General features: G+C 46.3%; 1 protein-coding gene across 3 annotated transcripts; it reads right to left on the bottom strand.

Annotated features, from left to right (window-relative positions):
• On the bottom strand, window positions 1-12,977 carry LOC124012034 (CUB domain-containing protein 2-like). Of its 3 annotated transcripts, XR_006834642.1 has the most exons (5): window positions 12,687-12,974; window positions 6,604-6,734; window positions 1,411-1,504; window positions 696-872; window positions 1-214 (listed from the first exon to the last, which is right to left on the bottom strand). XR_006834642.1 is itself a non-coding variant. In XM_046325383.1 (4 exons), exons 1-4 carry the CDS (start codon window positions 12,835-12,837, stop codon window positions 150-152), a joined length of 441 nt encoding a protein of 146 aa, XP_046181339.1. In that variant the 5' UTR covers window positions 12,838-12,977; the 3' UTR covers window positions 1-149. The 3 variants fall into 3 exon arrangements, 2 of the variants coding, with proteins under 2 accessions (XP_046181339.1, XP_046181340.1); XM_046325383.1 differs by lacking the exon at window positions 696-872 and having other exon boundaries at window positions 12,687-12,977; XM_046325384.1 differs by lacking the exon at window positions 1-214 and having other exon boundaries at window positions 635-872.
• Window positions 12,978-22,925: the final 9,948 nt, after the last annotated feature.

A 22,925-nucleotide genomic window follows, 5' to 3' on the forward strand; every position in this document is an offset into this window, starting at 1 on the left:
CAATGTGACCTCCCTCTGAAAGTCTGTAATCTTGTAACTGTAAAGGCTGTAACTTAAAGTGGAGTAGTGAAGAGGCAGGCCAGCCAGGCTTATAGGCTGTGTCCGCCGTGGACGCTCTAATTTGGGTTTGACATCAAAGCTCAATCCCTTTATAGCCTTGGAGTGTGGATGGTCCTGTGGGGCTGTGTGTTGAGGGTCTGGGGAATAGGGGACACTGTGTGTGTGAGAGGGAGAGAGAGAGAGAGAGAGAGAGAGAGAGAGAGAGAGAGAGAGAGAGAGAGAGAGAGAGAGAGAGAGAGAGAGAGAGAGAGAGAGAGAGAGAGAGAGAGAGAGAGAGAGAGAGAGAGAGAGAGAGAGAGAGAGAGAGCGTGAGTGTGTGAGTGTGTGAGGTGTGTCGTGCTGCAGCCAAGGGGCAGAGGAAGTGAAGAGCCAGAGGAGGTGTTGCGACAACACTGCAGGGTTAGTTATGTGTGTATGTGCGTGTGTGTGTCTGCATCTATTTGTGAAAGCAGAAGTTTGGCTATGTGTTAATGTGTGGCACGGTGGAAAGTGTAACACAGCTGAGAATGATGGTGTGGTCTCACATTTACATCCACCAATCTCTAACTATACAAATACAGAAAGTATAGAAAAGTACAGGAAAAAAAGCGAGTCCTAACCACAAGGTTTAAACATCAACGCTTTTGCACAGTCACCTTAATAGTTCCACCTCACACTTCACATAGCTTCCCTTTGCTGTGCCAGACATCCCAGCGTGTCAGCTAAGAGGTGAGAATGGACAGTTGGAGGGAGAGAGAGAGAGAGAGAGCCTCTGGCTGGGTGTCTAATTCTCCCATCCTGTCAGAAACAGTCTGAAGAGCACACACCATCACCTACAGGCATAATAGAATATGATATGCGGAGTAAATTCAATATTTAAATGTAATATGTTTGCTCAAGTAAATGAGCTTGTAATAAAATGGGTAAAGCTAGTGATAGTGGGGAGAACCTGGTGGTTTGAGTTGTATAAAGTCAAGGAGAAAATATCTGAGGATAGATCAAACAACAGAATATGACTCTACGATGTGCTGGAGATACTGATACTTGTTTTCAACAGGCTCAAAGGACAGAAATGGAATTACATTCCTTTGAATTAAATGTCTTTGTGCCCCACCATACCTTAAGACATACCAAGGATGGATCCCCTACCCTACACCTGTACCCCACCTCTCAAAACCCTGTGTGGATCAATATCTGACCTGTATAGTGAGCTATTTGAGAACACACTACCCCCCACTCCAACACACAAACCTTCGCATATGTCTTCCCCTCAGGTTTCAGTAATAAATGTTTGCCTACCAAACCCTTTGCCTGGATGTATTGGCCTTAATCCACTTAATTAGTCTGGCTCCAGTGTCTCCAGTGTCTTACCGATGACTCCCAGGTTGTCCTGTATTGTAAAGTAGTCTGCTGTGCACAGGTCTGTTGCCTCCAGGGAGAAGTGATCAAACCACAAATGGATCACCTGGAGTAGAGGAAAACAAACAGGCAGGTTTTTATTATTCACTGTCTTAGAGACTAGAGCAGTAGACATACTGCTACTTAGTAGGAGGCTTGACTGTGTTTGTGTGGGGGTGTGTGTGCATATGCGTGTGTGTGTGAGTGAGCGAGAGAGAGAGAGAGAGACAGGATAGAGAGATTAAAATCGAGACGACGGGGAAAAAGAGAGGGAGGATTCAAATCGAGAGAGAGAGAGAGAAAGGAGAGAGAGAGAGAGAGAGAGAGAGAGAGAGAGAGAGAGAGAGAGAGAGAGAGAGACATTCAAATCGAGATGACAGAGAGAGAGAAAGAGAGAGAGGGAGAGAGAGAGAGAGATTCAAATCGAGATGACAGAGAGAGAGAAAGAGAGAGAGAGAGAGAAGAGAGAGAGAGAGAGAGAGAGAGAGAGAGAGAGAGAGAGAGGGGAGAGAGAGAGGGGAGGAGAGAGAGGGGGAGAGAGAGAAGAGAAAGGGAGAGGGGAGAGGAGAGAGACAGAGAGAGAGAGAAGGAGAGAGGATGGGGGGAGAGAGAGAGAAAGAAAGAAAGAAAGAAAGAAAGAAGAGAAAGAAAGAAAGAAAGAAAGAAAGAAAGAAAGAAAGGGGAGAGAGAGGCAGTCTCAGTCTGGCTTGCTTGGCAAAGTGAAAATTTTATTTTTTTTACTGTCTCTTCTCCTTCTCCGGATGTCGTAGCTTGAGAGAATGAAAGAGACGGCAGAGCAGCCATCTGTCACGGTGTGGAGCTGTGTTTACCCATGTCTCAGAGCTACATCTGATCTAAGGGCTTTCTGTTCTGTTCGCCTTGCCTACCTACCGTACTGTTATACCCTGGTGTCTGTCTATGGTTGCTTCCTAAATGACACACTATTCCCTATTTAGAACTATGGGCTCTGGTCAAAAGTAGTGCACTACATAAGGAATAGGGTTCCATTTGAGATGCAGACTTATGGCTACGCCTGACATCCTTCCAGCTCAGAGACTCATATCAAAAGCACTATTCCAATGAAAGATCATTGAAATGATGATCTGTTCTGTTGGTGACGGTGATCGAAGGCGTCTTTTAAAGCATTGTTCCGCTGCAGGTTTTGTTCTATATAAGTCAACCAAAGCATTCTGGTTTAGAGTTGGTTTTTAAAGTGCAATATTTTTCAAAATTAGTGATGTAGTTAATTTGATGTTTTTAGTCGTTATCTTAATGGTTTCTGCACCTGCCAAACATTCTCTCTAGCCGCTGTGCATTAATAAAAGATAAGGGGATCCCTTTGATGAATATTTATCAGGGAGACACAGAATCTCCTTTAAGGACAAGAGACCCTGTTCCTTACAATATGATTGGGTTCCCATTTTCCAATTTCCAAAATGGCCGCCTGTCTTTGTGTTCTCTTCTGCTCTGTATGTGCACTGATGGGTGAAAGGACAGGGCATGGAAAGGTGTCTGGCGTGTTACTTCCACCCATCAGCTCCTGTCAGATCAGTGGTCGTCATGGAAATGACATGAGGCTTTTTTAGATTATCTCTTGAAAGTTTAGAATTCTTAAAAAATGCATCCATTCTTCCTTTCTCTCTTCCATGAGGTAGTCAATGATCCAACCAGTGACTACTTCAATTAAGGACGAAAGAAAGAAAGAAAGAAAGAAAGAAAGAAAGAAAGAAAGAAAGAAAGAAAGAAAGAAAGAAAGAAAGAAAGAGAGGGAGGGAGGGAGGCTAGTCAATGACATTTGAACAGAGCCTATGAGACTTAGTTTAGTTTTGACATGTATACTGAACAAAAATATAAACGCAACATGTTAATTGTTGGTCCCATGTTTCATGAGCTGAAATAAAATATCCCAGAAATGTTCCATACTCACAAAAAGCTTATTTCTCTCAAATTTGGTGAACAAATTTGTTTACATCCCTGTTACTGAGCATTTCTCATTTGCCAAGATAATCCATTCATCTGATCAGTGTGGAATATAAAGAAGTTGATTAATCAGCATGATCATTACACAGGTGCACCTTGTGCTGGGGACAAGAAAAAGCCACTCTAAAATGTGCAGTTTTGTCACACAACACAATGCAATTGGCATGCTGACTGCAGGAATGTTCACCAGAGCTGTTGCCAGAGAATGTAATGTTCATTTCTCTGCTTTAGAAAATTTGGCAGTACATCCAACCTGACTCACAACTGCAGACCACATGTAACCACGTCATCCTAGTACCTCTACAAATCAGCCGGGATAGACAATCTGGACCCTCTCTTTCTAAAATGATCTGCCAAAATTGTTGCAACCCCTTTCACTAGCCTGTTCAACCTGTATTTTGTATCTTCTGAGATTCCCATAGATTGGAAATCTGCCGCCATCATCCCCCTCTTCAAAGGGGGAGACACTCTAGACCCAAACTGCTACAGACCTATATCTATTCTACCCTGTCTTTCTGAGGTCTTTGAAAGCCAAGTTAACAAGCAGATCACCGGCCATTTTGAATCTCACCGTACCTTCTCCTCTATGCAATCTGGTTTCAGAGCTGGTCATGGGTGCACCTCAGCCACGCTCAAGGTCCTAAACGATATCATAACCGCCATCGATAAGAGACATTACTGTGCAGCCGTATTCATCGACCTGGCTAAGGCTTTCCACTCTGTCAATCACAACATTCTTATTAGCAGACTCAACAGCCTTGGTTTCTCAAATGAGTGCCTCGCTTGGTTCACCAACTACTTCTCCGATAGAGTTCAGTATGTCAAATCGGAGGGCCTGTTGTCCGGACCTCTGGTAGTCTCTATGGGAGTGCCACAGGGTTCAATTCTCGGGCCGACTCTCTTCTCTGTATACAACAACGATGTCGTTCTCGCTGCTGGTGATTCTTTGATAAACCTCTACGCAGATAACACCATTCTGTATACCTCTGGCCTTTCGTTAGACACTGTGTTAATGAACCTCCAGATGAGCTTCAATGCCATTACAACTCTAATTCCGTGGCCTCCAACAGCCCTTAAACGCAAGTAAAACTAAATGCATGCTCTTCAACAGATCGCTGCATGCACCTGCCCACCCGTCCAGCATCACTACTCTGGACGGTTCTAACTTAGAATATGTGGACAACTACAAATACCTAGGTGTCTGGTTAGACTGTAAACTCTACTTTCAGACTCACATCAAACATCTCCAATCCAAAATTAAATCTAGAATCTGCTTCCTATTTCGCAGCAAAGCATCCTTCACTCATGCTGCCAAACATACCCTCGTAAAACTGACCACCCTACCGATCCTCGACTTCGGCAATGTCATTTACAAAATAGCCTCCAACACTCTACTCAACAAATTGGATGCAGTCTATCACAGTGCCATCCATTGTGTCACCAAAGCCCCATATACTACCCACCACTGTGACCTGTATGCTCTCATGGGCTGGCCCTCGCTTCATACTCGTCGCCAAACCCACTGGCTCCAGGTCATCTATGAGTCTCTGCTAGGTAAAGCCCCACCTTATCTCAGCTCACTGGTCACCATGGCAGCACCCACCCGTAGCACGCACTCCAGCAGGTATATCTCACTGGTCACCCCCAAAGCCATTTCTTCCTTTGGCTGCCTCTCCTTCCAGTTCTCTGCTGCCAATGAGTGGAACGAACTGCACAAATCTCTGAAGCTGGAGACTATTACCTTCCTCACTAGCTTTAAGCACCAGCTGTCAGAGCACCTCACAGATCACTGTACCTGTACATAGCTTATCTGTAAATAGCCCATCCAATCTACCTCATCCCCATACTGTATTTATTTATTTATCTTGCTCCTTTGCACCCCAGTATCTCAACTTACACATTCATCCTCTGCACATCCTACCATTCCAGTGTTTAATTGCTATATTGTAATTACTTTGCCACCATGGCCTATTTACATGCTGTATATAGATTTTCCTACGGTATTATTGATTGTATGTTTGTTTATTCCATGTGTAACTCTGCGTTGTTGTATGTGTCAAACTGCTTTGCTTTATCTTGGCCAGGTCGCAGTTGCAAATGAGAACTTGTTCTCAACTAGCCTACCTGGTTAGATAAAGGTGAAATAAATCAATAAAATAAACCTTCACATCCGGCTTCTTCACCTGCGGGATCATCTGAGACCAGCCACCCGGACAGCTGATGGAACTGTGGGTTTGCACAACTGAATCATTTCTGCAATAACTGTCAGATAGCGTCTCAGGGAAGCTCATCTGAGTGTTCGTCATCCTCACCAGGGTCTTGACCTTACTGCAGTTTGGTGTCGTACCCAGCTTCAGTGGGCAAATGCTCGTCTTCAATGGCCACTGGCACACTGGAGTAGTGTGCTCTAAACAGACGAATCCCGGGTTCCAACTGTACCGGGCAGATGGAAGACAACATATATAGCGTTGTGTGGATGAGCATGGTGGTGGTGGAGTTATGGTATGGGCAGGCATGAGCTTCAGACAACGAACACAATTTAATTTGATCAATGGAAATTTGAATGCACACAGATACCGTGATGAGATCCTGAGGCCCAATATCATGCCATTCATCTGCCGACATTACCTCACGTTTCAGCATGATAATGCATAGCTACATGTCGCAAAAATCTGTACACAATTCCTGGAAGCTGAAAATGTCCCAGTTCTTCCATGACCTGCATACTCACCAGACATGTCACCCATTGAGCATGTTTGGAATGCTCTGGATCAACGTGTACGACAGCATGTTCCAGTTCCCGCCAATATCCAGCAACTTCGCACAGTCATTGAAGAGGAGTTGGACAACATTCCACAGACCACAATCAACAGCCTGATCAACTCTAAGCGAACGAGATGTGTCGTGCTGCATGAGGCAAATGGTGGTCACACCAGATACTGACTGGTTTTCTGATCCACACCCCAACCTTTTTTAAAGTGTGGAATCCATAGATTAGGGCCTAATGAATTTAATTGACTGAGATCCTTATATGAACTGTAACTCAGTAAAATCGTAGAAATGGTTGAATATTGCATTTGTATTTTTGTTCAGTGTATTTGTTTGAAGGAAAGAGCACAGTAAAAGGAAAAGAGGTTACTGTATAAAAATCTTAGTGTTTTGAATGTGTTGCATTGTGGTACTTACCATGCCTGGGTCCACAGTGATGTGCCAGCTGCAGCTCATGCCGTTGTCGTAGCTACTGGGGTAATTCATGCTGGTGAACTCCCCCGACGGGCCCTTGAGTGCCTGAGGACCCCCGCATCCTGAATTGACCTCTTGACCCACACACACACACACACACACACACACACACACACACACACACACACACACACACACACACACACACACACACACACACACACACACACACACACACACACACACACACACACACACACACACACAATTGATTACATGAACATTCAGTAGATGTGTCAGCTGCAGGGGAACAGCTCTGGGTAATGTTGGCAGAATAATTTGTTTTGATTAGAACCCTTGTTATTGGGCTGTTATGTATAACATGGAAGAGTAACACAATGTCATTATGGAACATCCTGCTGGGACAGACTGTTTGATGATATAGTGGCACTACTTACGTTAATAAGAGTATTCAATTAAAGTTTGCTTCACCAGTCCCATTAAACAAAAGCAAATGGTAATTGGTAATTAAAGCATTAACATATAGCAATAACATACCCTCATACAATGATATGGCCAATGACAACATGGTCAGCAACTACCCTATACAACCAATACAGTACACGTTTTTTAAATATAATTTACACACATATACACTGAGTGTATCAAATATTAAGAACACCTTGCTAATATTGAGTTGTACCCCTTCTTTTGTCCTCAGAACAGCCTCAATTATTTGGGGCATGGACTCTACAAGGTGTCAAAATCGTTCCACAGGGATGCTGGTCCATGTTGACTGGATGTTGGCTGGATGTCCTTTGGGTGGTGGACCATTCTTGATACACACAGGAAACTGTTGAGCGTGAAAATCCCAGCAGCGTTGCAGTTCTTGACACACTCAAACCAGTGCGCCTGGCACCTACTACCATACCCTGTTCAAAGGCACTTAAATATTTTGTCTTGCCCATTCACCCTCTGAATGGCACACATACGAAATTCATGTCTCAAATGTCACAAGGCTTAAAAATGCTTCCCTTCATCTACACTGATTGAAGTAGATTTAACAAGTGACTATAATGGATCATAGCTTAATAATGGATCATAGCTTTCACCTGGATCCACCTGGTCAGACTGTCATGGAAAGAGCAGGTGTTCCTAAAGTTTTTTTGTACACACATATATCTATCCGTATGTTGACTAGTGGTGTATATACAGTGCATTCGGAAAGTATTCAGACCCCTCAACTTTTGCCACATTTTATTATGTTACAGCCTTATTTAAAAATTTATAAAATTGTTATTTTTCGTAATCAATCTACACACAATTCCCAATAATGACAAAGCAAAAACAGGTTTTTAGATTAAAAAAAACATTCACATTCACATAAGGATTTAGTACTTTGTAAAGGCACCTTTGTTGAAGCAGTTTGGAACCACCAAGACTCTTCCTAGATCTGGCCGCCCGGAGAAGGGCTTTGGTCACGGAGGTGACCAAGAACCCGTTGGTCACTCTGACAGAGCTACAGAGTTCCTCTGTGGAGATGGGAGAAACTTCCTGAAGGACAACCATCTCTGCAGCACTCTGCCAATCAGACTTTCATGGTGGAGTGGCCAGACGGAAGCCACTCATCAGTAAAAGGCACATGACAGCCCACTTGGAGTTTGCCAAAAGGCACCTAAAAACTCTCAGACCATGAGAAACAAGATTCTCTGGTCTGATGAAACCAAGATTGAACTCTTTGGCCTGAAAGACAAGCGTCACGTCTGGAAGAAACTGGGCACCATCCCTACAGTGAAGCATGGTGGTGGCTGTGGGGATGTTTTTTAGCGGCAGGGACTGGGAGACTAGTTGGGATTGAGGGAAGGATGAACGGAGCAAAGTACAGAGAGATAGATCCTTGATAAAAACCTGCTCCAGAGCGCTCAGGACCTCAGACTGGGGTGAAGATTCACCTTCCAACAGGACAACGACCTGTATAACGACCTAAGTATACAGCCAAGTCAACACAGGAGTGGTTTCAGGACATGTCTCTGAATGTCCTTGAGTGGCCCTGCCAGAGCCCTAACTTGAACCTGATCTAAAACCTGATCTAAAATGGAGAGACCTTAAAATAGCTGTGCAGCGACACTCCCCATCCAAGCTAACAAAGCTTGCAGAGAAGAATGGGAGAAACTCCCCAAATACAGGTATGTCAAGCTTGTAGCATCATACCCAATAAGACTCAAGGCCGTAATCGCTGCCAAAAGTGCTTCAACAAAGTACTGAAGAAGGGTCTGAATACTTATGTAAATGTGATATTTTCAGTTGTATATTTTTTACAAATTTGCAAACATTTCTAAAAACCTTTTTTTGCTTTGTCATTATGGGGTATTGTGTTTAGATTGATGATAAATGTTTTTTAATACATTTTAGAATAAGGCTGTAGGTAACAAAATGTGGAAAAAATCAAGGGGTCTGAATACTTTTCCCGAATGCTCTGTACAATGTAGACAGAAGCTAGACAGTTTTTGTCCTTTCAATATGACCATCACTTCAAAGTGCAGACATTATTCCTGGGCAAAGTTTATTGAATAAGGGATTTAAAGGACGAATAAAAGGAGAAAGGATATAAAAGGGAGAAAGGATATAAAGAGAGAGAGAGAGAGAGAGAGAGAGAGAGAGAGAGAGAGAGAGAGAGAGAGAGAGAGAGAGAGAGAGAGAGAGAGAGAGAGAGAGAGAGAGAGAGTATTTGCATTATACTAGACCAGTGTACTGTGTGAGTGCTGTCTCTGGAGTCAGCCGTGTCTCCTAAGACAGTCTCACTCATAGAAATGGATGACAGCCATTATTCTTAGGTACGATATGACTGATTTGGCTAACCGAGCCAAGGTAGCGTGGGACAGTGTTAATAACATCATAGATTTTAAAATGATTTAAATGCATTTTTAGGGGGTGGGGGAGGCTGTAATTTTTGGGAACCAGCACAGAACTGTAAAAAGGCACCAAGATATATTGCAGATAGGTGGACTCTATTATATGATAAATAGATCATCATTGACACCTTGTCAGAAGCCAAAACAACACGCATGTTATATCACATTTTAACTCAGATGATTTGATTGGCTGTTTATATAGATGAAATAGAATGACTCATGGAAAAAATGCAGATGTGACAAATTGAGGATGTATTTGTCATGCTTTCTATGGTGACAGAGTGACACTATATGAAAAATATGTCCAGCCATCCATAACAGTGCATGGAACCGCGTCACTGCATCAGTATCCAGTGGTGAGACCAATGAGATGCCAATGTCCAAGGGGACCAATTAGACTTTCAGATATCCCTAAAGGTTCGCAGGAGGTTTGTCTATAGATGTTCCCTCAACGTTAGAGGGAACCTTTGCCTTTTGTTGTCGTTCTGTTCCTCCGCAGCTGGGTCTCAGCTCGGACTGTCTGTCTGCCAGACTGTGAGGCCAGTGGCAGGGGACGTCACTGTGACTCACATCACAAAGGTACCACAAAGACACAGAACCCCCTTAGAATATAACTCTCTGTCTCGCCCTGTACCCAGAATGGAGGCACATTCAATGCCAGAAGTATTCAATGCCATTATCACTGTAGCAATGAATGCTGTTGGTTTGTTATTGCGATATACAATGACTCAGATCATTCTTCTATACTTATCATTTATTGCTGATATGAAAGTGTGGTTTAATTTAATCCTAAATAATAAAACATCTGTCAGAGACAGAGATACATTAAGAGCACAATGTACAGTGATGGAAATTTAAATCAAAATAGACAACAAAACATCACTTTTCATCTTCTTGTCAGCAAACTCACCACCAACCGACAGCCATTACCCACCCACTCCCCAGACGCTTAGCTAAGCCTGGTATTATGGTAAATGTATAATGGTCCATAAATCACACGGGTCCATAAATCACTGTTTCATAGTCCTGCTGAGAGGCATTGAACTTTCTGGTGTGAGTAGAGCTATAAACCTTCATTTGATTGAAGTGTTTCAAGTTTTGTACTCACACACCTCCTTGACAGTGATGAAGTTTAGAGGGATAGTCCAACTCCTAAGTGTTTACAGTAAATACAGTAGTACTAATCATCTGGCCTACATGAATGTGTTTAACGTATATAGCAGCTCACCAGCAGGTAGCCTAGCAGTTAAGAGAATTGGGTCAGTAACCGAAAGGTTGCTGGTTCCAACCCCTGAGCCGAAAAGATGAAAAAAAATCTGCATTTCTGCCCTTGTGTAAGACAGTTAACCTCCAACAACAACTTCTCCCCGGGCACCGATGATGTGTGCATTTCTGCCCTTGTGTAAGACAGTTAACCTCCAACAACAACTTCTCCCCGGGCACCGATGACGTGTACATTTCTGCCCTTGTGTAAGACGGTTAACCTCCAACAACAACTTCTCCCCGGGCACCGATGATGTGTGCATTTCTGCCCTTGTGTAAGACAGTTAACCTCCAACAACAACTTCTCCCCGGGCACAGATGACGTGTACATTTCTGCCCTTGTGTAAGACAGTTAACCTCCAACAACAACTTCTCCCCGGGCACCGATGACGTGTACATTTCTGCCCTTGTGTAAGACAGTTAACCTCCAACAACAACATCTCCCCGGGCACAGATGACGTGTACATTTCTGCCCTTGCGTAAGACAGTTAACCTCCAACAACAACTTCTCCCCGGGCACCGATGACGTGTACATTTCTGCCCTTGTGTAAGACAGTTAACCTCCAACAACAACTTCTCCCGGGCACCGATGACGTGTACATTTCTGCCCTTGTGTAAGACAGTTAACCTCCAACAACAACTTCTCCCCGGGCACCGATGACGTGTACATTTCTGCCCTTGTGTAAGACAGTTAACCTCCAACAACAACTTCTCCCCGGGCACCGATGACGTGTACATTTCTGCCCTTGTGTAAGACAGTTAACCTCCAACAACAACTTCTCCCCGGGCACCGATGACGTGTACATTTCTGCCCTTGTGTAAGACAGTTAACCTCCAACAACAACTTCTCCCTGGGCACCGATGACGTGTACATTTCTGCCCTTGTGTAAGACAGTTAACCTCCAACAACAACCTCTCCCCGGGCACCGATGACGTGTACATTTCTGCCCTTGTGTAAGACGGTTAACCTCCAACAACAACTTCTTGTGTAAGACAGTTAACCTCCAACAACAACTTCTCCCCGGGCACCGATGACGTGTACATTTCTGCCCTTGTGTAAGACAGTTAACCTCCAACAACAACTTCTCCCCGGGCACCGATGACGTGTACATTTCTGCCCTTGTGTAAGACGGTTAACCTCCAACAACAACTTCTTGTGTAAGACAGTTAACCTCCAACAACAACTTCTCCCCGGGCACCGATGACGTGTACATTTCTGCCCTTGTGTAAGACAGTTAACCTCCAACATCAACTTCTCCCCGGGCACCGATGACGTGTACATTTCTGCCCTTGTGTAAGACAGTTAACCTCCAACAACAACTTCTCCCCGGGCACCGATGACGTGTACATTTCTGCCCTTGTGTAAGACAGTTAACCTCCAACAACAACTTCTCCCCGGGCACCGATGACGTGTACATTTCTGCCCTTGTGTAAGACAGTTAACCTCCAACAACAACTTCTCCCTGGGCACCGATGACGTGTACATTTCTGCCCTTGTGTAAGACGGTTAACCTCCAACAACAACTTCTCCCCGGGCACCGATGACGTGTACATTTCTGCCCTTGTGTAAGACAGTTAACCTCCAACAACAACTTCTCCCCGGGCACCGATGACGTGTACATTTCTGCCCTTGTGTAAGACGGTTAACCTCCAACAACAACTTCTCCCCGGGCACAGATGACGTGTACATTTCTGCCCTTGTGTAAGACGGTTAACCTCCAACAACAACTTCTCCCCGGGCACCGATGATGTGTATATCGATTAAGGCAGCCCCCCGCTCCTCTCTGATTCAGAAGGGTTGGGTTAAATGTGGAAGACCCATTTCGGGTTTAATGCATTTAGTTGTGCAACTAACTAGGTATCCCTCTTTCCCTTCCCTCCATTTAAACATACAGGTAGTACACTACTCACCTTCATCAGTGGAGACGCTGTTCTTGTCAGTGAAGTAGATGACCACCAGTCCGATGCAGGCGCCAGTCAGAGCCACAAACAGTAGTATCAGGCTCTTCTCCAGGGTACTCAGACCCCTGGACGTGGGCCTCTTCTTTAGGTCTTCCTCCATGCTCTCTGTTCACAGTGGTGGAGATGTGCAGGTGGGGAGCAAATGTGCTTTGCCTCTGGTGCACCTGCGTCTCACGGTCTGGTTCGTCCTTTGCTAGACTGGCTGTACCTTGGACTCTCCTGAACCTGGACAAGGGACACGGAGTGTGTCTGTGCCGGAGACTTTTTGACTGTTTAGGATTTTTGAACATGTTGTAAAACGTGTTTTTGTGTGCATAGGGTAAATTAGTTGATGTCATTTTGACTCTCAAATAAAACCATTAGGATACTGTACATAGCTTCAGTAGGGGCAATGGTACATTTTTTACCTCTCACCTATAACTTAGCCTGTTGTAGGCTACTACAGAACCGTTATACACACTGTTGTACAGTATAGCCTATAGCAGGGGTATTCAACTCTGACCCTATGAGGGACAGAGCCTGCTGCTATTCTGTTCTATCTGATCATTAATTAACCCACCTGGTGTCTCAGGTCTAAATCAGTCCCTGATTAGAGCACAACATTGAAAAAAAAAACACAGTGGAACTGGCTTTGAGTTCCAGAGTTGAGTTTGGGGGGACAATGGTATATGACCTGTGTTTACACAAGGCTTGTTTATATTATTAACTTTGTCCCTACACTCGACCCCGAATCTCATTTCAAAACATTTACTGTCTCAACCTCAGCTTTTATAAGAGGAGCGGGGCCCGTCACACAGTGCACTGCAATTATCGTCAAGCTTACTAATTGATTAATGTAGTACAGAGCACTTCTGGGCTATGGTTAAACTCTTTAATGTGGCTTAAGTGCCAAAGCACTTAGAATTAGCGATGGATTTGATTAAAGTCAAAGGCATGATGGGGACTAGGCTCACGGGAAGCTACTGTGTAGTCATCTATGCCCCATAGGAGTCGCACAGACGCTACCTGGCAATCAATTACAATTTGTTAAGCTAATGGATAATGTGCTAGAAACAGGCTTGTAATCCTGCCTGTTGGAATCAGGGGTCCCTTCCCAGGATGCATCTAAAATAGCATGTTATTCCCCAAATAGTGCAGTATGTTTGACTAGTGCTCTATAGTGCTCCATGTGCCCTGGTCAAAAGTTGGGCACTTTGTAGGGAATTATGGGCCGTGGTCAAAAGTAGAGCACTATGTACGGAATAGGATGCAATTTCGGACACAAATTTCTAATGGCTCTCTGTAAAGACAGACTGGCTCATGCTGGCTTGCTGTAATGCTGCCAGTGTGTTTGTAGCAGGGGAGAACGACTGCCCCCTCGGATTGATGCCATGGAAGTTCGAGGCCAACCGAGGTGCTAAAGACTTTGTTAGCAGAAAAACAGGATCCCCCATTATAGTGAATGGAAAAATGACAATCTTCATGGTCAATCTTTGAGTAAATAAAACCATTTAGAAGACAATCATGGTACCAACAATTGCTTCTAACACACCAGATGTATGTCCTTGAATCAATTATTTTAAAATCGCACACAGAAGAAGTTATAAGGATAATTAAGTTGCCAATGGCAGCCTGCAGTACTCCGGTCGGCCTTCAGCTTCAGTTACTCAATGAGACGGAGCAGCACTTCCTGGAGTAGCTCAAACTGCGCATGTGATGTCTCCATCAGACACCATTTAAACCGACTTCACTTGGCTTCAATGCGCTATTGAGTCTTCACATAGGAATGAATGGTGTCACGTGATCAGTGGCTTTGTCCATTCATATATACAGTCATTGGTTTGTAGAGAGGAGTTTCAAAGCACTGAGATAAGCACTTCACTATGTACAGACTGATAATAGCATAAGCCAGAGAGATATTAGAATCAGCAGAAGAGGGCCATTTTACAACCAGTCATAAACACTAACAGAGATCAGCACAGATCAGAATGATTGTCAAGAAAATTGCGAAAATGGTCTCTGTGGAGAGATATATTGCCATATTGTTAAATATGTTAAATATTTATACAGCACAGACTAGTACAATGTATTATCAGATAATGTTTTATTATCTAGGTGAAGTGTGAGTTACACTGTAGCGGTTATCTATCTGGCTCCCCAAGGTCTACTTTAGAGGGTTCGATGTTGTGAACCTGTGGTGCGGTGGTTCGTGTTACCATAGAAACCCTGGGCCTAGGATATGGGAAGTAGCACACTCACATACAACAGCAGTTTGAAATGGCACCCTGTCCCTTATATGATACACTACTTTTGACCAGGGCCCTACTATGACTGTAACTTGGGACTCAACCTGTGTTACAGTACTATACAGCACAGGAGTTTGGTGGCAACTTAATTGGGGAGGACGGGCACGTGGTAATGACTGGAGCGGAATAGGTGGAAAGGTATCAACAACATCAAACACATAGTTTCCATGGGTTTGATGCATTTCCATTCGCTCCATTCCAGCCATTATTATGAGCCGTCCTCCCCTCAGCAGCATCCTCTGCTGTACAGGTGTGAGTTGCTGTTTTTTACTGTGTGTCAAAGTGAGGCCATCTTGTTTGAATTTAATTACCAAGAAGGATGACGAAGGCTGAAGGATGATGAAGGCTGAAGGATGAAGGCTGAATCACTATTTCTCAACACGTGATTGTGTGAGAATCACCCCTCAGCCACGGGCAACGTCCGGCGAGACAGAACGCTCCCCTCCTCCTCTGACCGACAGGTTTTTCATTGGACTTTTAATCAGAGTCGACTTCAGGAGAGGAATCTTTATATCATCTGAGGGGGCGATAATGATAAGGGACAGTTTGTCAACCGCAATATTCACGCTCGCCATTCGTCATTACCAATTAGGCCGCTCAATAACGACCTACGTCTTCATTCACACGCTCCTAATTGCGGATTGGAGATTAAAAATAACTTTAGGGGAGATTTGCATACAATGTGGAAGCGATACCAGAGGTTTCTTCACAATAACTTTGGAGTCAGGGTTAATGAGTTTCATAGAGGAAGTGCTTAAATGTTTCTTAATCTCCATGGAGATTGAATGGTTGGAATTACCTCATCATATAAAGGCCTCTTGGATTCAGCCACAGTCTGATTAGACAGAGACACATTCACTATGGTAACCAGTCACTTTAAATACCTAATCTATCTCTAGGAGATAAGCACCTAGGCCTATACATTCCCTCCAATTCTTCCCTTTGGGAAAGACAGAAACAAGTGGTGATATGCTGTACTCCCACTGGGCACACACTGGTTGAATCAACTGTGTCATTTCAATGAAATTATGTTGAACCAACGTGGAATAGACGTTGAATTGACGTCTGGGCTGAAACGGAAGCTTCTTGTCTCTCCTTGGCAACACATTTAGGAGCATATCATTATTTAACAGAACTAAATTAAATGATTTAAGATATTATACAGTCGATAATGATTTTATATAATGTCTTGCATTTTTTTGTTGGTTGTGGGTCAATTCTAGTAGGTGGTTGAGATATTTTCTCAGTTGCTTTACATTTCAACTCAAGGGGGAGAAAGCGGTCTAAGGAACTGCACCTCAGTGCTAGAGGCGTCACTACAGACCATGGTTCGATTCCAGGCTGTATCACAAAAGGCTGTGATTGGGAGTCCCATAGGGCGGTGCACAATTGGCCCAGCGTCGTCTGGGTTAGGGTTTGGTCGGGGTAGGCCGTCATTGTAAATAAGAATTTGTTCACGAATAAAATAAATACAACTGGACACCTGCCATGGAGGATGCTTCCAAACTAAGATGTCTGGGAAGTGACATTAACAACTCTCATTGCAACTCTACCCTCCAAACTTGCTCACAACGAACTGCACACCACTCACCACAATGACATCCGTTCACAACAATACTAGTAAAAGTCCTACAACTACAGGTCAGTATATCAACCCTGCTGCTGCTGCTGCTGCAGGTCTTCAATACATCAGCTGCAAAACATTTTAGTACATCAAGAATGGATTGGATTTATATAGCAGTTTTCCCAGTCGCTCAAATCGCTTTATTAGATGTGGTGTGTCAATGTGGGGGATATTCTTCTCAACCATGAGTGTCTCTGGGAGGGGGAGGGAGAAAAAGGGAGAGAGATAGAGTGTTGCTGCAGTGTGTGTGTGTGTGTGTGTGTGTGTGTGTGTGTGTGTGTGTGTGTGTGTGTGTGTGTGTGTGTGTGTGTGTGTGTGTGTGTGTGTGTGTGTGTGTGTGTGTGTGTGTGTGTGTGTGTGTGTGTGTGTGTGTGTGTGTGTGTGGAACCTCTGTCCACTGGGGGACCAATGATTTATAGAAACATCTGTCAGCCGTTATAAAGCAGTCTCTAGTGAAGACAGCCAAGGTGACCTTAGTGTGTGTGTGTGTGTGTGTGTGTGTGTGTGTGTGTGTGTGTGTGTGTGTGTGTGTGTGTGTGTGTGTGTGTGTGTGTGTGTGTGTGTGTGTGTGTGTGTGTGTGTGTGTGTGTGTGTGTGTGTGTGTGTGTGTGTGTGTGTGTGTGTGTGTGTGTGTTTGCAAGTATATGTGCACCTGTGCTTGACTTTCAGCATGTGAAAGGTTATGTACGTGTGTTTGTGTGTGGAACGGCGGGGTGGTTAATAACAAGCCTCTATAAAATGCTCAGGTCTGCAGTGTGTAGTGTTACACAGAGATGGAGTATGCTGGAGTGGAGGAGGGAGAGGAAGATAGAAACAAGTATGTGTTCCCCTATGAACAAGAGCACATAGGGGAACACACACACACGCATAAACGCATGCACACACACACACACACACACACACACACACACACACACACACACACACACACACACACACACACACACACACACACACACACACACACACACACACACACACACACACACACACACACACACAGAAGCGCACACGCACACACACACACCTCAATCCTTCCAAACATATTTTCCCACAATGCGAAGTAATGTAGGCCATATGGTCCACAGGGGCCTAAGCAGCAGATGACATCGGAGGAAGTTCCTTACTGTAGCGCTGCCGGTGATTCAAGACAACAGTGAGTAAACAAAACAACTGGAGCAGTACTGGGGAGGTGCTATAAGAGCTGTTCCGGGGTCAGGCAGAGAAACAAAAGGACTGAAGCAGTACTGGGAAGGCACTATAAGAGCTGTTCAGAGGTTAGGGATAAAGCGACGCTTCAGAGGGGAGGCAGGGGTTTTAGCCGCCCTGCTGTTGCTGACTGATATGGCGCTTTTATGATAGAGAGAAAGTGAGAGAGAGATAAAAAGAGGGGGAGAAAAATAAAGAGAGAGAGGGAGAGTGAGAGATATAGTGCTTTTATATGACATCATCATAGAGGGAGAACATAAAGCTTGACATGATTCATTACATCACCCAGTGCTCCAGAATCAACCCCAGTGGTTCATCTATGGAGAATAGCTAAGCATCGCTAAGATCACCACATCCTTACTCATAATCACATACTTACCAATCTCTAAATACAATCAGTAAACAGCAATTAACACAGAAACTGATCCCCATGATAAGATGGAGTCTGAGTGTGTCTGATGTGCGTCTAAAGATCCGACAGGGAATTATTTATGATTTGTATTGGTAATTGTAATGGCTTGTGCTCAAGCTGAGTCTAGGCTACACGAGTCCTCTACGGATTTTCTGTGTAGCTGAGATGAGTCTCTCTCTCTGTGTGTGTGTGTGTGTGTGTGTGTGTGTGTGTGTGTGTGTGTGTGTGTGTGTGTGTGTGTGTGTGTGTGTGTGTGTGTGTGTGTGTGTGTGTGTGTGTGTGTGTGTGTGTGTGTGTGTGTGTGTGTGTGTGTGTGTGTGTGTGTGGAGCTAACTGGGTCATAGCAGGAGGTTTAACACAGTTTAACTATGTTTCTGAGGTGGACATTTTATCTGGAGGGCTAGAGGGAGTCTTGATATAGACTCTAACTAACACGCAGTCGAAGCACCATGCTGAAACCTGATGTTCAGTGAAGCTCAAACAACGGTTATGTAGTGGTGACTGTAGAGGATTTTCCATAGAGAGGGGAAAATGCCCCGTGTGTCACACCCTGGTCGAAGTATTTTGTGTTTATCTTTATGTATTGGGTCAGGCCAGGTTGTGGCATGGGGTTTTTGTATTGTGGTGTGTTTTGTCTTGGGGTTTTGGTGTGTATATATTGGGATTGTAGCTAGTGGGGTGATCTAGCAAAGTCTATGGCTGTCTGGAGTGGTTCTCAATCAGAGGCAGGTGTTTATCGTTGTCTCTGATTGGGAACCATATTTAGGCAGCCATATTCTTTGAGTTTGTCGTGGGTGATTGTCCTTAGTGTCCTTGTAACTGTCTAGTGTTAGTTTGCACCAGTTTAGGCTGTTTCGGTTTTTCATTACGTTTATTGTTTTTTGTATTGATTCGTGTTTACTTTGTTTTTATTAAACATGAATCTCAATCTACACGCTGCGTTTTGGTCCGACTCTCCTTCACCACACCTAGAAAACCGTTACAGAATCACCCACCACCAACGGACCAAGCAGCATGTCAACAGGCAGGAGCCACAGGAGAGATGGACATGGGAGGACGAACTGGACGGTAAAGGACCCTGGGCTCAGCCTGGAGAATATCGCCGCCCCAAGGAAGAACTGGAGGCAGAGAAAGCGGAGAGGCGCAGGTATGAGGAGGCAGCACGGCGTAGCAGAAGGAAGCCCGAGAGTCAGCCCCAAAAAATTATTGGGGGGGGGGGGGGGTGGCAGAGTCAGGAGTCAGACCTGAGCCAACTCTCCCTGTTTATCGTGAGGAGTCAAGGAGGAGACCAGAACCAGAGCCGGTGTTGCAGGTGAGCGAAGCAGAGACTGTGAAGGAGTTAATGGGGAAATTGGAGGATAGAGAAATTAGGGAGTTGCTGTGTTGGTGCTTTAAGCATGGAATTCGCCTGACGGAATGTGTCGGGGATTTGATGGCACCTGAGTTAGCGCTCCATAATCGTCCTGAGGTGCGTGTTAGTCAGCTGGTGAAGTTGGTGCCAGCCTCATGCACCAGGCCTCCTGTGCACATCCCTAGCCATGCACGTCCTATGCCAGCACTGCTCTCAAGATCTCCAGTACGCCTTCACGGTCTAGCCCATCCTGTGCCACCTCCACACCCCAGCCCTCCAGTAATAGCTCCCGCACCAGGCTTCCTGTGCGTGTCCTCGGTTCAGTTCCACCAGTGCCAGCACCACGCATCAGGCCTACAGTGCGCCTCGCCTCTCCAGCGCTGTCGGAGTCTCCCGCCTGTCTAGTGCAGCCAGAGCCTTTCTCCTCTCCTGTGCTACCGGAGTCTCCCGCCTGTTCAGCGCAGCTAGAGCCTTCTTCCTCTACAGCGCTGCTGGAGTCTCCTGTCTGTTCAGCGCAGCCAGAGCTGTCAGCCTGCATGGAGCAGTCAGAGCTGCCAGCCTGCATGGAGCAGTCAGAGCTGCCAGCCTGCATGGAGCAGTCAGAGCTGCCAGCCTGCATGGAGCAGTCAGAGCTGCCAGCCTGCATGGAGCAGTCAGAGCTGCCAGCCTGCATGGAGCAGTCAGAGCTGCCAGCCTGCATGGAGCAGTCAGAGCTACCAGCCTGCATGGAGCAGTCAGAGCTGCCAGCCTGCATGGAGCAGTCAGAGCTGCCAGCCTGCATGGAGCAGTCAGAGCTGCCAGTCTGCAAGGAGCTGCCAGTCTGCAAGGAGCTGCCAGTCTGCACGGAGCCGCCAGAGCTGCTAGTCTGTAAGAAGCCGCCAGAGCTGTCAGCCTACATGGAGCAGCCAAAGCCGCCAGTCAGCGTGGAGCAGTCAGAACCGCCAGTCAGCATGGAGCAGCCAGATCTTTCAGTCTGCCAGGATCCGCCAGTCAGCCAGACTCTTCCAGATCTGCCAGTCAGCCAGGATCTGCCAGTCAGCCAGGATCTGCTGAGACCACCAGCCAGCCAGGATCTGGTAGATCTATCTACCTGCCTGAGCTTCCTCTCACTCCCGAGCTTCCTCTCACTCCCGAGCTTTCTCTCACTCCCGAGCTTTCTCTCACTCCCGAGCTTTCTCACTCCCGAGCTTTCTCTCACTCCCGAGCTTCCTCTCACTCCCGAGCTGCCTCAGTCCCGAGCTGTCCTTCAGTCCCGATCTGCTCCTCAGTCCAGTGGGGTTCTGGGTGTGGACTACTAGGCCATGGTCGGCGGCGAGGGTGGACTATCCAGGGACGCGAGTAGAGGGGACTAAGACATTGACTGAGTGGGGTCCACGTCCCGCGCCGGAGCCGCCACCATGGACAGACGCCCACCCGGACCCACCCTATTGTTTTGAGGTGCGTCGGGAGTCCGCACCTTGGGGGAGGGGTTCTGTCACGCCCTGGTCGAAGTATTTTGTGTTTATCTTTATGTATTGGGTCAGGCCAGGGTGTGGCATGGGGTGTTTGTATTGTGGTGTGTTTTTGTCTTGGGGTTTTGGTGTGTATATATTGGGATTGTAGCTAGTGGGGTGATCTAGCAAAGTCTATGGCTGTCTGGAGTGGTTCTCAATCAGAGGCAGGTGTTTATCGTTGTCTCTGATTGGGAACCATATTTAGGCAGCCATATTCTTTGAGTTTGTCGTGGGTGATTGTCCTTAGTGTCCTTGTAACTGTCTAGTGTTAGTTTGCACCAGTTTAGGCTGTTTCGGTTTTTCATTACGTTTATTGTTTTTTGTATTGATTCGTGTTTACTTTGTTTTTATTAAACATGAATCTCAATCTACACGCTGCGTTTTGGTCCGACTCTCCTTCACCACACCTAGAAAACCGTTACAGAATCACCCACCACCAACGGACCAAGCAGCATGTCAACAGGCAGGAGCCACAGGAGAGATGGACATGGGAGGACGAACTGGACGGTAAAGGACCCTGGGCTCAGCCTGGAGAATATCGCCGCCCCAAGGAAGAACTGGAGGCAGAGAAAGCGGAGAGGCGCAGGTATGAGGAGGCAGCACGGCGTAGCAGAAGGAAGCCCGAGAGTCAGCCCCAAAAAATTATTGGGGGGGGGGTGGCAGAGTCAGGAGTCAGACCTGAGCCAACTCTCCCTGTTTATCGTGAGGAGCCAAGGAGGAGACCAGAACCAGAGCCGGTGTTGGAGGTGAGCGAAGCAGAGACTGTGAAGGAGTTAATGGGGAAATTGGAGGAGAGAGAAATTAGGGAGTTGCTGTGTTGGTGCTTTAAGCATGGAATTCGCCTGACGGAATGTGTCGGGGATTTGATGGCACCTGAGTTAGCGCTCCATAATCGTCCTGAGGTGCGTGTTAGTCAGCTGGTGAAGTTGGTGCCAGCCTCATGCACCAGGCCTCCTGTGCACATCCCTAGCCATGCACGTCCTATGCCAGCACTGCTCTCAAGATCTCCAGTACGCCTTCACGGTCTAGCCCATCCTGTGCCACCTCCACACCCCAGCCCTCCAGTAATAGCTCCCCGCACCAGGCTTCCTGTGCGTGTCCTCGGTTCAGTTCCACCAGTGCCAGCACCACGCATCAGGCCTACAGTGCGCCTCGCCTCTCCAGCGCTGTCGGAGTCTCCCGCCTGTCTAGCGCAGCCAGAGCCTTTCTCCTCTCCTGTGCTACCGGAGTCTCCCGCCTGTTCAGCGCAGCTAGAGCCTTCTTCCTCTACAGCGCTGCTGGAGTCTCCTGTCTGTTCAGCGCAGCCAGAGCTGTCAGCCTGCATGGAGCAGTCAGAGCTGCCAGCCTGCATGGAGCAGTCAGAGCTGCCAGCCTGCATGGAGCAGTCAGAGCTGCCAGCCTGCATGGAGCAGTCAGAGCTGCCAGCCTGCATGGAGCAGTCAGAGCTGCCAGCCTGCATGGAGCAGTCAGAGCTACCAGCCTGCATGGAGCAGTCAGAGCTGCCAGCCTGCATGGAGCAGTCAGAGCTGCCAGCCTGCATGGAGCAGTCAGAGCTGCCAGTCTGCAAGGAGCTGCCAGTCTGCAAGGAGCTGCCAGTCTGCACGGAGCCGCCAGAGCTGCTAGTCTGTAAGAAGCCGCCAGAGCTGTCAGCCTACATGGAGCAGCCAAAGCCGCCAGTCAGCGTGGAGCAGTCAGAACCGCCAGTCAGCATGGAGCAGCCAGATCTTTCAGTCTGCCAGGATCCGCCAGTCAGCCAGACTCTTCCAGATCTGCCAGTCAGCCAGGATCTGCCAGTCAGCCAGGATCTGCTGAGA

This window comes from Oncorhynchus gorbuscha, linkage group LG24, assembly GCF_021184085.1.
Source record: "Oncorhynchus gorbuscha isolate QuinsamMale2020 ecotype Even-year linkage group LG24, OgorEven_v1.0, whole genome shotgun sequence".
NCBI lineage: Eukaryota > Metazoa > Chordata > Actinopteri > Salmoniformes > Salmonidae > Oncorhynchus > Oncorhynchus gorbuscha.

Coding starts and splice junctions, on each gene's coding strand:
- LOC124012034 (XM_046325383.1), bottom strand. CDS start 12,837: ATGGAGGAAGACCTAAAGAAGAGGCCCACGTCCAGGGGTCTGAGTACC. Junction 6,735..12,686: donor CAGCGTCTCCACTGATGAAG/GTGAGTAGTGTA, acceptor GTGTGGGTCAAG/AGGTCAATTCAGGATGCGGG. Junction 215..1,410: donor GGACAACCTGGGAGTCATCG/GTAAGACACTGG, acceptor TCACACACACAG/TGTCCCCTATTCCCCAGACC.